At 41.5% G+C, this 12,158-nt stretch overlaps 1 protein-coding gene across 1 annotated transcript in view; it reads left to right on the plus strand.

Annotated features, from left to right (window-relative positions):
- Window positions 1-11,206, plus strand: part of EIF3A (eukaryotic translation initiation factor 3 subunit A) — a 31,060-nt gene extending 19,854 nt beyond the window's left edge. Inside the window, exons 15-22 of the mRNA XM_043475313.1 lie at window positions 184-306; window positions 813-966; window positions 1,542-1,726; window positions 4,538-4,626; window positions 5,185-5,900; window positions 8,189-8,426; window positions 9,089-9,270; window positions 9,994-11,206. Coding sequence (XP_043331248.1) covers window positions 184-306; window positions 813-966; window positions 1,542-1,726; window positions 4,538-4,626; window positions 5,185-5,900; window positions 8,189-8,426; window positions 9,089-9,270; window positions 9,994-10,214 — 1,908 coding nt within the window. The 3' untranslated portion in view covers window positions 10,215-11,206. The remainder of the gene's footprint in view (window positions 1-183; window positions 307-812; window positions 967-1,541; window positions 1,727-4,537; window positions 4,627-5,184; window positions 5,901-8,188; window positions 8,427-9,088; window positions 9,271-9,993) is intronic.
- Window positions 11,207-12,158: the final 952 nt, after the last annotated feature.

Below are 12,158 nucleotides of genomic sequence, written 5' to 3' on the forward strand. Positions count from 1 at the left end.
CCCAAGTCTTTTTTATTCATCTTCTGTTCCTCATTGTCATCCTAGGGAGCTGTTGGTATGGCAGAATGGAGCGGGCAGAGGAGATGCTTACACTTCTTCAAGAATATCTGTCAGAAATTTGGGATAAATTCATAATCAGATAATGAGCACTTTGAAATTTAACTTTGTATCATGTGTTTGCAGATTACTACGATGCAGCTAGAACGGGAAAAGGCTCTAGAACATAAGAACCGGATGTCACGAATGCTTGAAGACAGAGATTTGTTTGTAATGCGGCTCAAGGCAGCACGACAGTCTGTTTATGAGGTGAATTTCCTGGTTTCAGGGAAACCTTTATTCATGAGCTTTTGCCTTAATGAATCTTCAGTGTGGTGGTACATTCTCTGTCTTGAGCTAACATAATCATCATTCAAATAATATTTTAATAGAGATATCTTGAATTATTTCCTAGACTTAAGTAGCCATCACTATAAATGGATTTTTTCTGAAGGTGAAAATAGACTGCATTAAACTTGGTTTTGATATAAACTTTTGTTCTTTGATTCAGAAAGAGAAAAAAACTAGATCGAACAGTCCTGCTCTTAGACTCTGATTTAATCATTTATTTTGTATAAATAAATCCACTGTGTATAGATAATACTGTCGATTCAAAGTTTTAACCATTTGAGAACTTCTCATTTGGAAATTTGATTTTTAGGTTTGTAGGTTGCTTTTTATGGTTCCACCAAATTTAACAGTGCTTTTGTAACTTACTGCCATTTTGTAGCCCTTGATAATTTGATTCCTTTCTTTTGGTGATCATTCAATTACAGGAAAAACTTAAACAGTTTGAAGAGCGATTAGCAGAAGAACGGCATAATCGCTTGGAAGAACGTAAAAGGCAGCGTAAAGAAGAACGAAGGATAACCTATTATAGAGAAAAAGAAGAGGAAGAGCAGAGGAGGGCAGAAGAAAAGATGCTAAAAGGTAACGTTTTAGACCGAGAATGGGGCTATACGGCAAGGTTGATAATAGGTCTCCTCTGTACAACCTTACTTAGGAAAGGAATGTGGAACCAAGGTGATTCGTTTCTTCACTGCAGCTAACTAGTTCTCAGGTTCTGACAGCCTGACTTAGTTCTCTGCAGTGTGTTACCTGTGAGGGTGTTAATGTCCTCTGCCGGCCTATTTCAACAATTTTGGAATCGTTCTATCACAAACTCTGCCCTCGTATTTTTTATCATTGTAGTCTGTATAGTATTAACATTGATTGAGCAAAACGTGCCACGTGAAGTCTCTCAAATGATCCTTTTTGTGTCGTTGCAGATGCTCGGGTGTTGGGGAGGGATTCTGATATATTCTTTAGTTGTGTTGAGTGGGATAATACTTGTTTTCTTGAATATTTTCTGATATTCAAGTTTAGCTGATTGTAAACTATTTTAAAATTCTTAAAAATAGTTTTCTTCTACATTATGCTGCCTCTAATACCAGAAAAGTAGACGTATGGCCCTGGTGGAAATGTGTGGGTGGGAGGCACACTTTCTAACCTGATGTGTTGTGCAGAGCGAGAAGAGCGGGAGCGGGCTGAGCGCGCGAAGCGTGAGGAGGAGCTTCGGGAATATCAGGAGCGGGTCAAGAAGTTGGAAGAAGTTGAAAGAAAAAAACGTCAGAGGGAGTTGGAAATTGAAGAAAGGGAGCGTCGCAGAGAGGAGGAGAGGAGACTTGGTGATGACTCACTTTCTAGAAAGGTAAGTACGGCCGTCAGTGTTCTGTGATGTGTGGGTATCAGCCAGGTCTCTGCATGACAGAGCTGTCCGTGCGTGTGTCAGTGTCTGGGCATGGTGTTTTGAATTACATCGTTCAGATTTAAGTCTGGTATTGCCTTATCTTTCCAAAGAGGGTTCCTAAGGAGGATGGGGAGGGGATTAGACTTGTCTTAGCAAGCTGGGATTTTATAGGCTTTAGAGTACTTGTCAGTAAGAACTAATCCCATGAAATTAAGTATTTGATGAAAAGTAACACAGTCATATGGAAGAGGGGCTGTTCGGTTCCTTGAAGGGAGTTGCTATGATGTGAGGGTCCTCAAAGATGAATTTGGGGGACCAGCCAGTGTTCGACATCCCTTGTTAGAAATGCAGTCTCAGGCTCAAAGCCAAATCTTTTGAATCAGAATCTGCATTTTAACAAGATTACCAGGTTCTTCAAATGCTGGTCTAAGTGTTTATTTTTAATTTCCATTCATGTCCAAAATGACCAGTGCTTCTGACTTTATCTTGTATAAAGAGGGTGTCCAATACCTTCTCCTGGCAGTAGCTTTGTTACCTGCTTAAACCACATTGCTTCAAACCCACCCCTCCTTTCTGTTCCTCTGCTCCTGCCTTATTTAACTAAGCTGGTTTCTTTTGCCCGTATCACCTCCAGGCCTCACCCGTGGTTGCGATCCTCCCCCAGCCTCAGAGCTCCGTCTGTACTGTGGCTTGCTCGGTGTTGCACGTCGTGTGCTCGATCGTTGCCGCTGCCCTGGGTCTCAGACCTGACTTTGGGTCGCGCTCATTGCTTACAGCCCAGCTGAGCACACCGGAGCAGTCAGGGCCTTTTATGCTTACTGCTGTTTTGTTAGCTTCATCAGTCACTGTTTTCTTAGCACTTATACTCTAGCTGTTCTGAGCTAGTGTTGTCTTCCGTTGTGTCTGTGACATCTGCCCGCATGCTCTTTGTTTTTCCTGCAATGTGTCCATGCTGTCCTTTAAATGAAATACTGCTATTTTTTAAGGTTAGGGGTAAGTAGCTGGAGGGTTTCTTGCCTGCCATGTCTCTGATCCTTTATCTGTGCCACACCTGTATCAAATGCTTCCCTTTATTGGAGGGTCTGCTCTTAGTTTTGTAGCCTTCAATTTGTTTTATAATATATGAATGGATTTTTAGTTTTGTTAGTCTTGTTGGTAATTATTATGAGTGTTCTTTTCCTGTTGGGCACAGAGTGTTGTGTGAGAGTGTGTGTGTGTGTGTGTAAAATAAGAGTTAACTGTTTGATTTGCTACATCCTGTTAATTTAGTTCTTCTGAGGCAGATGAGGTAGCCCACCCATGGTTATGGGTTTCAAAGGTTTTTATCGGTTTTTGCAGTTCTGTGTTAATCCTTTGTTGTTGTTGTTTCTGTTTTGTTACCCCCCCCCCCCCACCCTTTCAGTTGGAGAGTGTTCATTCTTTCTGTTCATGTTTAACATGGCAGCTAACTATGGTAACTAGTGCTTGTGGCTTTATTCCTGACGTTTGTTTTGGCCTTTATGCTTTTCTTTGGTCTTCTACCATCCATTCTTTTCAGAGTCTAAACTTACACTCTGTAGATTTTGAGAACTCTTCCCTTTCTTCAGAACAAACAAAATGTGCAAAACAAACAAAACAACCACTGCGAGCTTAGCCGCATCTGACTCTTTGTGACCCCACAGATTGCAGCCCGCCAGGCTCCTCTGTCCATGGGGATTCTCCAGGCAAGAATACTAGAGTGGGCTGCCATGCCATCCTCCATGCCCTCCCAACCCAGGGGTCGAACCCAGGTCTCCTGAATTACAGGTGGATTCTTCACTGACTGAGCCACCAGAGAAGCCCAAAGATTATAAGGCTTAAGGCCTCTTTATCTCTTGCAGTAGCACCTGTGTTGGTCATGCAGTTGTGTCCGACTCTGCAGCCCCATGGACTGTATATAGCTGGTCAGGCTCCTCTGTTCATGGAATTCTCCAGGCACGAATACTGGAGTGAAGAGCCATTCCCTTCTCCAGGGGATCTTCCCAACCCAGGGGTCGAACCCTAGTCTCCTGAATTGCAGGCAGATTCTTTACCATCTGAGCCACATCTATTTAAAGGCTTTACTTAAATTTATTGCCTCCAGTGCATTTAAACAATGTTTTTTATTTAGAAATTGCTTAGCAGTTTTACAACTGCATTGGCAAGGTGATTTAGTTTAAAATATGTTTACACTGTATCTTTTCCCCTTTGCATGTAAGTTTTTTTTTCTGTATATTAACTGTTTTATTTTTGTGTATGCCTCACAAGAGGTTTTGTTTTTCTTTCACAGTTGCATAATGGTTCATTGGTTTGGCCAGTTCAGAATCATCCTCCTCCAGAAGCTGAGAGACCTGTCTGTCCTCACTGTCCTAGTACTTAGTGGGAAGAGGAGGGTTCTGGACAATAGTCTCGATTTTTTTACTTCAGTAGATATTCTGCTCTATTCATAGGAAGCTCTGAGAAAAGAAGTTCTAATGTTTCACCAAGTCTTTGTTTAGTTGCCTAAGCTTAGGTCTTTACTGTTCACCCTTTTTGGCATGTGTGCCCCATCAGTCAGGATTCAGTTTACTTAGAGCATATTGAATTGTCTTAACTCAGGGAGATTTTTTTCTCCTTTTCTCTTCTTCTGGCCTTTCAACGTCCTATTCTTGATCTCTTTTAATGTTTCATTTACTCTTTTCATCTCTTTGTGCTATAGCAACTAACTCTGAGGCTCCTGTTCAGTTTCTATCAGTGGTGTTGCTAATGTGGTGACTCTGACTTTGCTCATTGTAGGACTCTCGTTGGGGAGATAGAGATACAGAAGGCACCTGGAGAAAAGGACCCGAAACAGATTCTGAGTGGAGAAGAGGCCCTCCAGAGAAGTGAGTAGAATTAAGGAGAAGAGACTGATCATAGGTCCTGTTAGCATCTTATTAGTATTTTTCTAATTTGGCATATTTTGTGGCGGTGGGGAAAAAGGGAGTCATGAAGAATTGTATGCGTATCTATTACTGAGATGTTTTCATGGTTTACTTCAATGCTGCTGTGATTACTGACATAGAATAGATATCTTGGACAATATGTGCTTTAGATTTTTCTTTTATTTTTAATTTCCTAAACTAATGGTATTGTGGTTAGAGTATAGTGAATGGTTTCATAGTATTTTTCTTGTCGTTTTGAAAGCTGTAGTAATAGATTTAAAATTTGCTCAGGCATTCCTCACAAGGTGCAGATACTCTTTAGAGGGAGTTGTCTGCTTACTCGTTTATTTGTCAACATAAAATTTTGGGTTTTGTGGGGTTGTTTTTATTGGAACATACTCTTGTAGGACTAAGGTTAGTGAATTTATACTTTGGAAGTGAGTAAAATCATTCCGAAAGAGATCACGTACGTACTTAAGAAAGCATACTCTTAACGGTGTTTGGCTTGTTACTCTGTAGGGAGTGGAGACGTGGAGAAGGGCGGGACGAAGAGAGACCTCACAGAAGAGATGAAGACCGACCAAGGCGTCTGGGGGATGATGAAGAGAGAGAGTCCTCTCTCAGACCAGACGATGATCGGATTCCCCGACGTGGCATGGATGATGACAGAGGCCCCCGACGTGGTCCTGATGAAGATCGGTTCTCTCGCAGGGGGGCAGATGATGACCGGCCTTCTTGGCGTAGTGCAGACGATGACAGGCCTCCCAGACGAATTGGCGATGAAGACAGGGGTAGCTGGCGTCACGCGGATGACGACAGACCACCTAGACGAGGACTGGACGAGGACAGAGGAAGCTGGCGCACGGCCGATGAGGACAGAGGACCCAGGCGCGGGCTGGATGAGGACCGGGGGCCACGCCGAGGAGGTGCGGACGATGAACGTTCGTCCTGGCGGAATGCTGACGACGATCGTCCCAGGCGGGGCATGGATGATGACCGGGGTCCCAGGAGGGGCTTGGATGATGACCGAGGACCTTGGCGGAATACCGACGATGATAGATTTTCTAGGCGAGGTGCAGATGACGACAGATTTTCCAGGCGTGGTGCAGATGATGACAGGGGGCCTTGGAGAAACATGGATGACGATCGGATCTCAAGGCGGGCTGATGACGATCGGATTCCCAGAAGGGGTGATGATTCACGACCTGGCCCCTGGAGACCATTTGTCAAACCAGGTAAAATTGTGGTATTCAAAAAACCAAATTGGATGCTTTATATGTGTTTACAAATGCTACCTAAAATTTTACACCAGCTTATCCCCACTATTCTGTAGAGAATGGCAGGTAATTTCAAAGAAAAAACTCAGGTCTCAAAGGACAAATTACAGTTTGATTGTTAAGTAAGAAGTGTTCCTGCTATTGCAGGGCTTTTTTGAGGTTCTTTCTGTGTTTTTCCCAAAGTATCGGTGTTCTTCAGGTTCCTTCCTGGACTGGACTGCTTGTAGAAGTAGTAAAAAATAAAAATATTCTTATTAATCATTTGTCTGTACTCTTGTCAACCATGACATTATGTTTGTGAGAGGAGCCCATTTCTTTTCTCGGTCTTGGGCCTGGTTCATCCTTTCATACTTTTTTTTTTAAAATTTATTCAGCTGTGCTGGGACTTAGTTGCCGAGCGCAGGATCTTAGGTTGTGGCATGTGAGGTCTAGTTCCCTGACCAAGGATTGAACCCAGGCCTCCTTCATTGGGAGCGTGGAGTTTTTATAGCCACTGGACTACCAGGGAAATATCCCCCCTTCATAATTTTTATTATTCTCGAGTAATTGTGTACAGGTCTGTGCCTTCATTGCTCTCTTGCCCAGATGACTTTTCCCCATACCTTCAGACCTGTGTTTCCAACTTTTATGTAGCACCTGGTCACTGACACTTCAGACTCAACCTATGAAGACAGAATCCTGCGGCCCCCCCCCCCCCAAAACACACACACACACACACATGTTCCTTTTCAAGGGCATCACTGTCCATCTAATTGTATAAGATGGGCGTTCTCCTTTACTCTGCTCTTTCATCCTTCTTGTATCTTTTCAATGACCAACGTCTTTTCAGTGATTTGTTTTAAAAGCAGTTTGAGTGCCTGCCTGCCCCTTCCCCTGAGTGGTTTCTGTTGCACACTTGTGTTTCTTCTCACTTCATTCCATTGTGAAACTTTGTGACTTTTGGGTTAGCTTAACTTTACTGTGCTTTATGTAACATGGGGATAATAGCATAGTAGATTCTCATTAATTCATGATAATTACATTTTTATAAAGTCAGTGAATACTGAACCATTGCTACTAAGGGAAATACTAGGTTAGGTTCCTGTCTTTTCCTGAACCCTCTGGTCAGTTTACCTCATTTAATGTATGTGATTGGTTCGTTAGCATTGAACCCCCTGGCCAGCAGCACGGTCACTTGTTCCTGAAGAAGCTTATCTAACACCCGTATGTTCCCCCTAAGTCGTGTCCATTGTCTTTTTGTCTTTGGGAGAATGCTGGGGGTAGGGTTGATGGTGCACTTAAAAACTGAAGTCACTAACAAAAAGCACAAAAAAAGTGGAAATGTGGCACTAAATAGGCCATTCAAAGGGTACTTGTTTAAAGTAGGAGAGCTGCAGCCAGAAGACAGCATCGCCTTGTTTGAGCTCAGCTGAGAACAGGCCCGTCAGGCGGCTCAAATATTTCACAACTGGGTACATGCCTGGGAGTGACTTGTGAAAGTGCTGGAGTGCTAATTTTGGAATCACAGGTTTTTAGCAGGTAGCAAATTAGCAGGTATGGAATAATCTCCTTATCTCAGAGCTGTGGATAGGATTGAAAGAGCTAATAATAGACAGATGGTTTCGACTAGTGCTGTAGCACACCGGAATATAAATGTTAGTGATGATAATTGTTGGCCTTGCAGCTATAAGAGGTTTTCATCAAAATAATCTGCTTCATTTCCTTTTGTGTGTGTGCCTGTGGATTTGTGTGCACACATTTTTCCTAGATTTGGACATCCCATGGCTAAGGGAGGTATTGAGCAGGGCCAATGGCTCTGTCCTTATTTCATGACCTTATGGTGGTAAATGGTAGGGGGCAGGATTGTGAAAGGAAAGAGTCTTTTTAGTTAGAAAGGTTTTGAAAATGTTGAAAGATAACAGTGAACTCATAATTGGGGCTCTATCTTTCAGATCTAGATCCTACCCCTCACCCTTGAAGCTCTCTGCTTAAATGAGTTGTCTTCACTGTCAGAGCAGGTTTATAGATTTTTATACCTGAAATCTCTGCACGTGGAATATAAAGTTCCTATATGTTATATGTTAGAAAAACAGTAATAGGTAGTCATAAATAGGAGTTGGTTCTGTGAAATGAGGTAAATGCATTTAGTTTTTTAAATTGGGTTAGAGTGTCTTATTAGCTATTACAGTGGTGATGGGTTAACATCAAGATTCATGGTTGCCAATCTGTTTGAGTGGAAATTTTCATTTTGTTTTTTAAAAACCTAGGTGGATGGAGAGAGAAAGAAAAAGCCAGAGAAGAGAGTTGGGGTCCACCTCGCGACTCGAGACCATCAGAAGACCGTGAATGGGAGAGGGAAAAAGAGAGAGACCGAGATAATCAAGATCGAGATGAGAACGACAGGGACCCGGAGAGAGAGAGGGACAGAGAGAGGGAGAGGGACCGAGAGAGAGAGAGAGACCGAGACCGAGACGGCGATCGAGAGGACCGCTTCAGACGGCCAAGGTTGGATACTCCGGTTAAGACTGTCTGTGGCCTTATGGTTAAAACTCCTTTAATGTTGTCCTATGCATTCCCAGCTTTTTGAAAAACATGCTCCCCCTTTTCATATATTTATCTAGTAGAGTCAGATTTTAAAAATTTTAGAGGTCATCTAACTGAACCAGATTCCGCCTTTCAAAGAGGGGACAGGCGGGCTGGTGCTGTGTGTAGGTTGTGTGGCTGCTGTGGTGGTGGAACCAGTCCAGGTTCTTCACTGTCCATTAGTTTTCCCCTGTAGTTGAGGTCCGTTATTGCTTTTGAATTATTAAAAAGTCCCTTTGCTTTTACTAGTTTTAAGAGTTCTGGCTTGCTTCATCTGGTCAGAGTGGCTTTGTACTAATCTAATCTAGATCAGCACAGTTCAGTACAGCTTCCTGCAAGGATGAAAGTGTCCTGTAGACGTAATGTCCACATGGTAACCAGCTGTCACGTTTGACTGTTCTGTTGGACAGTGCAGAGCCAGATGTTCTCATTTGACTTCATGCCTGAAGCATCAGGGTGAGGTCAGCTCATGAGTTTATAAAGTTTATTCCTGTTATTTGCTGACCTGGATATTATATATGCCCTTAAATTTACCCCTGTTGTCTAACAGCAGAACTTAACATGTCATTTGAATTGGCTTGCAGGGATGAAGGTGCCTGGAGAAGAGGACCAGCTGAGGAGTCTTCAAGCTGGAGAGATGCAGGTCGTCGTGACGATAGGGACCGCGATGACCGGCGTCGTGAGAGAGATGATCGCCGTGATCTAAGGGACAGACGAGACGACAGGGACCGAAGAGGACCGCCTCTCAGATCAGAGCGCGAGGAAGGTAGAGATGTATTTTCTGTGTGACTGCTGAACACTGGGGAGCCATAGTTGATGAGGGGATTTACTGTCTCTTTAACTTGTGTGAACACCAAAAATAAGATGGCCAAGTAGATCATTTATTCCCTTTAAAGTTCATGGTTTTCACAAACTTACTGGAGGAGTACCCACTCCAGTACTGTTGCCTGGAAAATTCCATGGAATGAGGAGCCTGGTAGACTACAATCCATGGGGTTGCAAAGAGTCAGACACGACTGAGCAACTTAACTTTGACTTTCATTTTTTTTTTTAAATGACCATGGCACTTTTGCCTCAAAAGCTTTGACTATTTGGTTTTACATTGAGGGTATTTCTTCTTTTATAGTATAATGAAATATATTTCACTTATTTGCTGTTAAGTCTTCAACAGGAGCCAAAAATCCTGTAAATTTTTATCCAGCCAGATTTTTGTCACCTTATCCTAATTTTTTAAAAATTAGTACACTTCCCAGGCCAGTGATGTCTTGCTTGCGAGTTGGTATTTTAAGTCTGTTTTAAAGGTTTTTCAGAAATTGTATCAAAATGATTAAAATGTATTTAGGTGTTTTTTTTTTTTTTTTCAATGATTCTTTATCTTCAGTACTGGATTTCTGAGTAATTTGAGGCATTCCTTTTGCTTCAGTTCTGTTTAGTCTGAGCTGATAGAATACAGTAATAAATTTATTCTCTCCTTTTCTTTTAATTAAAGTAAGTTCTTGGAGACGTGCTGATGACAGGAAAGATGACCGGGCAGAAGAGAGGGAGACCCCTCGTCGTGTTCCTCCTGCAGCTCTTCCGAGAGATCGAGACCGAGAAAGGGAAGGTGAGAAAGAGAAGACCTCCTCCTGGAGAGCTGAGAAAGATAGGGAATCTCTTCGTCGTACTAAAAATGAGACTGATGAAGATGGATGGACCACAGTACGACGTTAAGTCTCAAGATAATGGATTCAAACTCATGTCTCTGCATAGGTTTGATCACATTCAAGGATTATTATACTTGTGCTTCAACCAATCTAAATTGGATTCTTTAATGTCTCACCATAACACAAAAAGCATGAACTTGTATTAATCCTATATAATAGATTGATCAGACACCGCATCCACAGACGGTTGGAAAACCACGCCATGTTTTTGAATTTAAGGTGTTGCATTATTTCATCAATCATTTGTTTACAAAAAAAGAAAAACTAAAAATAAATTTAAAATGAGAATTCTTCAGGTATTGAGTAACACCTATATCTTGGTATAGAACTGATCTTTTTTCTTTTGATTTTGAAATATCTGGTATTAATTTGGAATGAAGTAAGGTTCTGTTATAGAGAATGTATTTGAAGTCTCTAAAACAGGGAGCTGAAACAGTTCTCACACCATTGAGACATACCTCTAGGTATTTTGAGGTATTTACTATTTACTAAATTCAGAAGGTTTTTAGGTTTACTCTTAAGTGCAGTAAACATTACACACATTGGATACAGTGGAGTTTTTGGTAGATTTTACTTGAAAGAAGGTGAGTATAAACCAACTTGCGGTCATTATTATAATGACGAGAATACTGCTGGAGTGTGAATCCAAAACAGATATAGCTTTTAAATTTTAAAGCATTTGGTAAACTGTGGCTGAGTTTTTTCTGTTGCCAATAGCAAACTGCTTTTCCATTTATGGAGAATTCATGCCTTTCAAGCATTTTAAATATGACAATATTTATAAATGTGTGGTTTGGAGGAATTGTTTAAATTCTTTTTCCTAATTTCCTTTCTCTTCAGAATAGATTCTTTCAATAAGTAATTTGTAGTAATGACTGTGTTGACTTCAATTTTGGAGTGTAGTAGCTATGTTAAAGATTAACTATTTGGTCTTATTGAAGCCAACACAGAACTTGCTGCTGTGTTTTTTCTTCAATGATAAATAAAACACTTACAGAATTTGTTTTAGTGTTGATTTGTGGTTAGAGTTAGTGTTTATATATAATGTTTAGCTTGCATATTCAGTTGAGTTTATTTCACTTGAGGTTTTACCAGTGGTATTAACTTTCTCACTGTTGAGTATCAAAGAAAATAACCTAAATATAACAAAAAGCAAATGTGGTTAGGATGGTCCCACTGAAGTGTCCTCCTCTGTTACTGGATGAACTTCTTAGTTTCCCTGTAAAGTTGTCCTCTCTGTATGGTGTGTGTGTGTAAAGTTGTGTTTCCCTGTAAAGTTGTCCTCTCTGTGTGGGGTGAGTGTGTGTGTGTGATGTACATCTTGAGTTTTCCCCTGAAATTAAAAGCATAATTGATTTTACAGAATGTTAATTGCAAATTTATAGTGGCTCTAGGCACTTAGATTCTTTCTGGTGTTGAGTAGTGGGGAGAATTACTCTTGGTGCAGCCATGAAGCCAGAAGAGGGAGTATTGGTGCTTTTTAAAAAAAAAAAACTTTACAAAATGCAGCCTTTCCTTTTCGATGTTAGTGATAGAAATCACTTTAAAAAACATTTTTCTTAATTTATATTTCAAACAAGTAAAAGTCTTGTGAGAAGAAGACCTTTTGTAACAAGTGAAAACTTGGGACAGTAACCTGCTCTGTCCCAAGTTACTAGAGCAGGACATATGTGGCAGTCACATACAGGCCCCCGACAGACATTGATTTGAGCGGATTTGTTTAGATGGTGGTCTGATGGTTAGGTTTCCAGGCTGGTCTGCAAATCACCCTTCCAACCCAGACCCTTTCCCAGATGTACTGTTCTCCCGAGTTCAGAGCACAAGGTAAGGGCAGAGGAGGGCAGCTGCTTGTGATCATGCTCAGGGCCTCACAGCCTTACCCCTCCCTCAGTGTGTATTTTCAGGTGTCTTCCACGTTCCCAGTGGCTTCTGCATTTTTAGACCGGGCATC

Source organism: Cervus canadensis, chromosome 8 (genome assembly GCF_019320065.1).
Source record: "Cervus canadensis isolate Bull #8, Minnesota chromosome 8, ASM1932006v1, whole genome shotgun sequence".
Classification (NCBI taxonomy): Eukaryota; Metazoa; Chordata; class Mammalia; order Artiodactyla; family Cervidae; genus Cervus; species Cervus canadensis.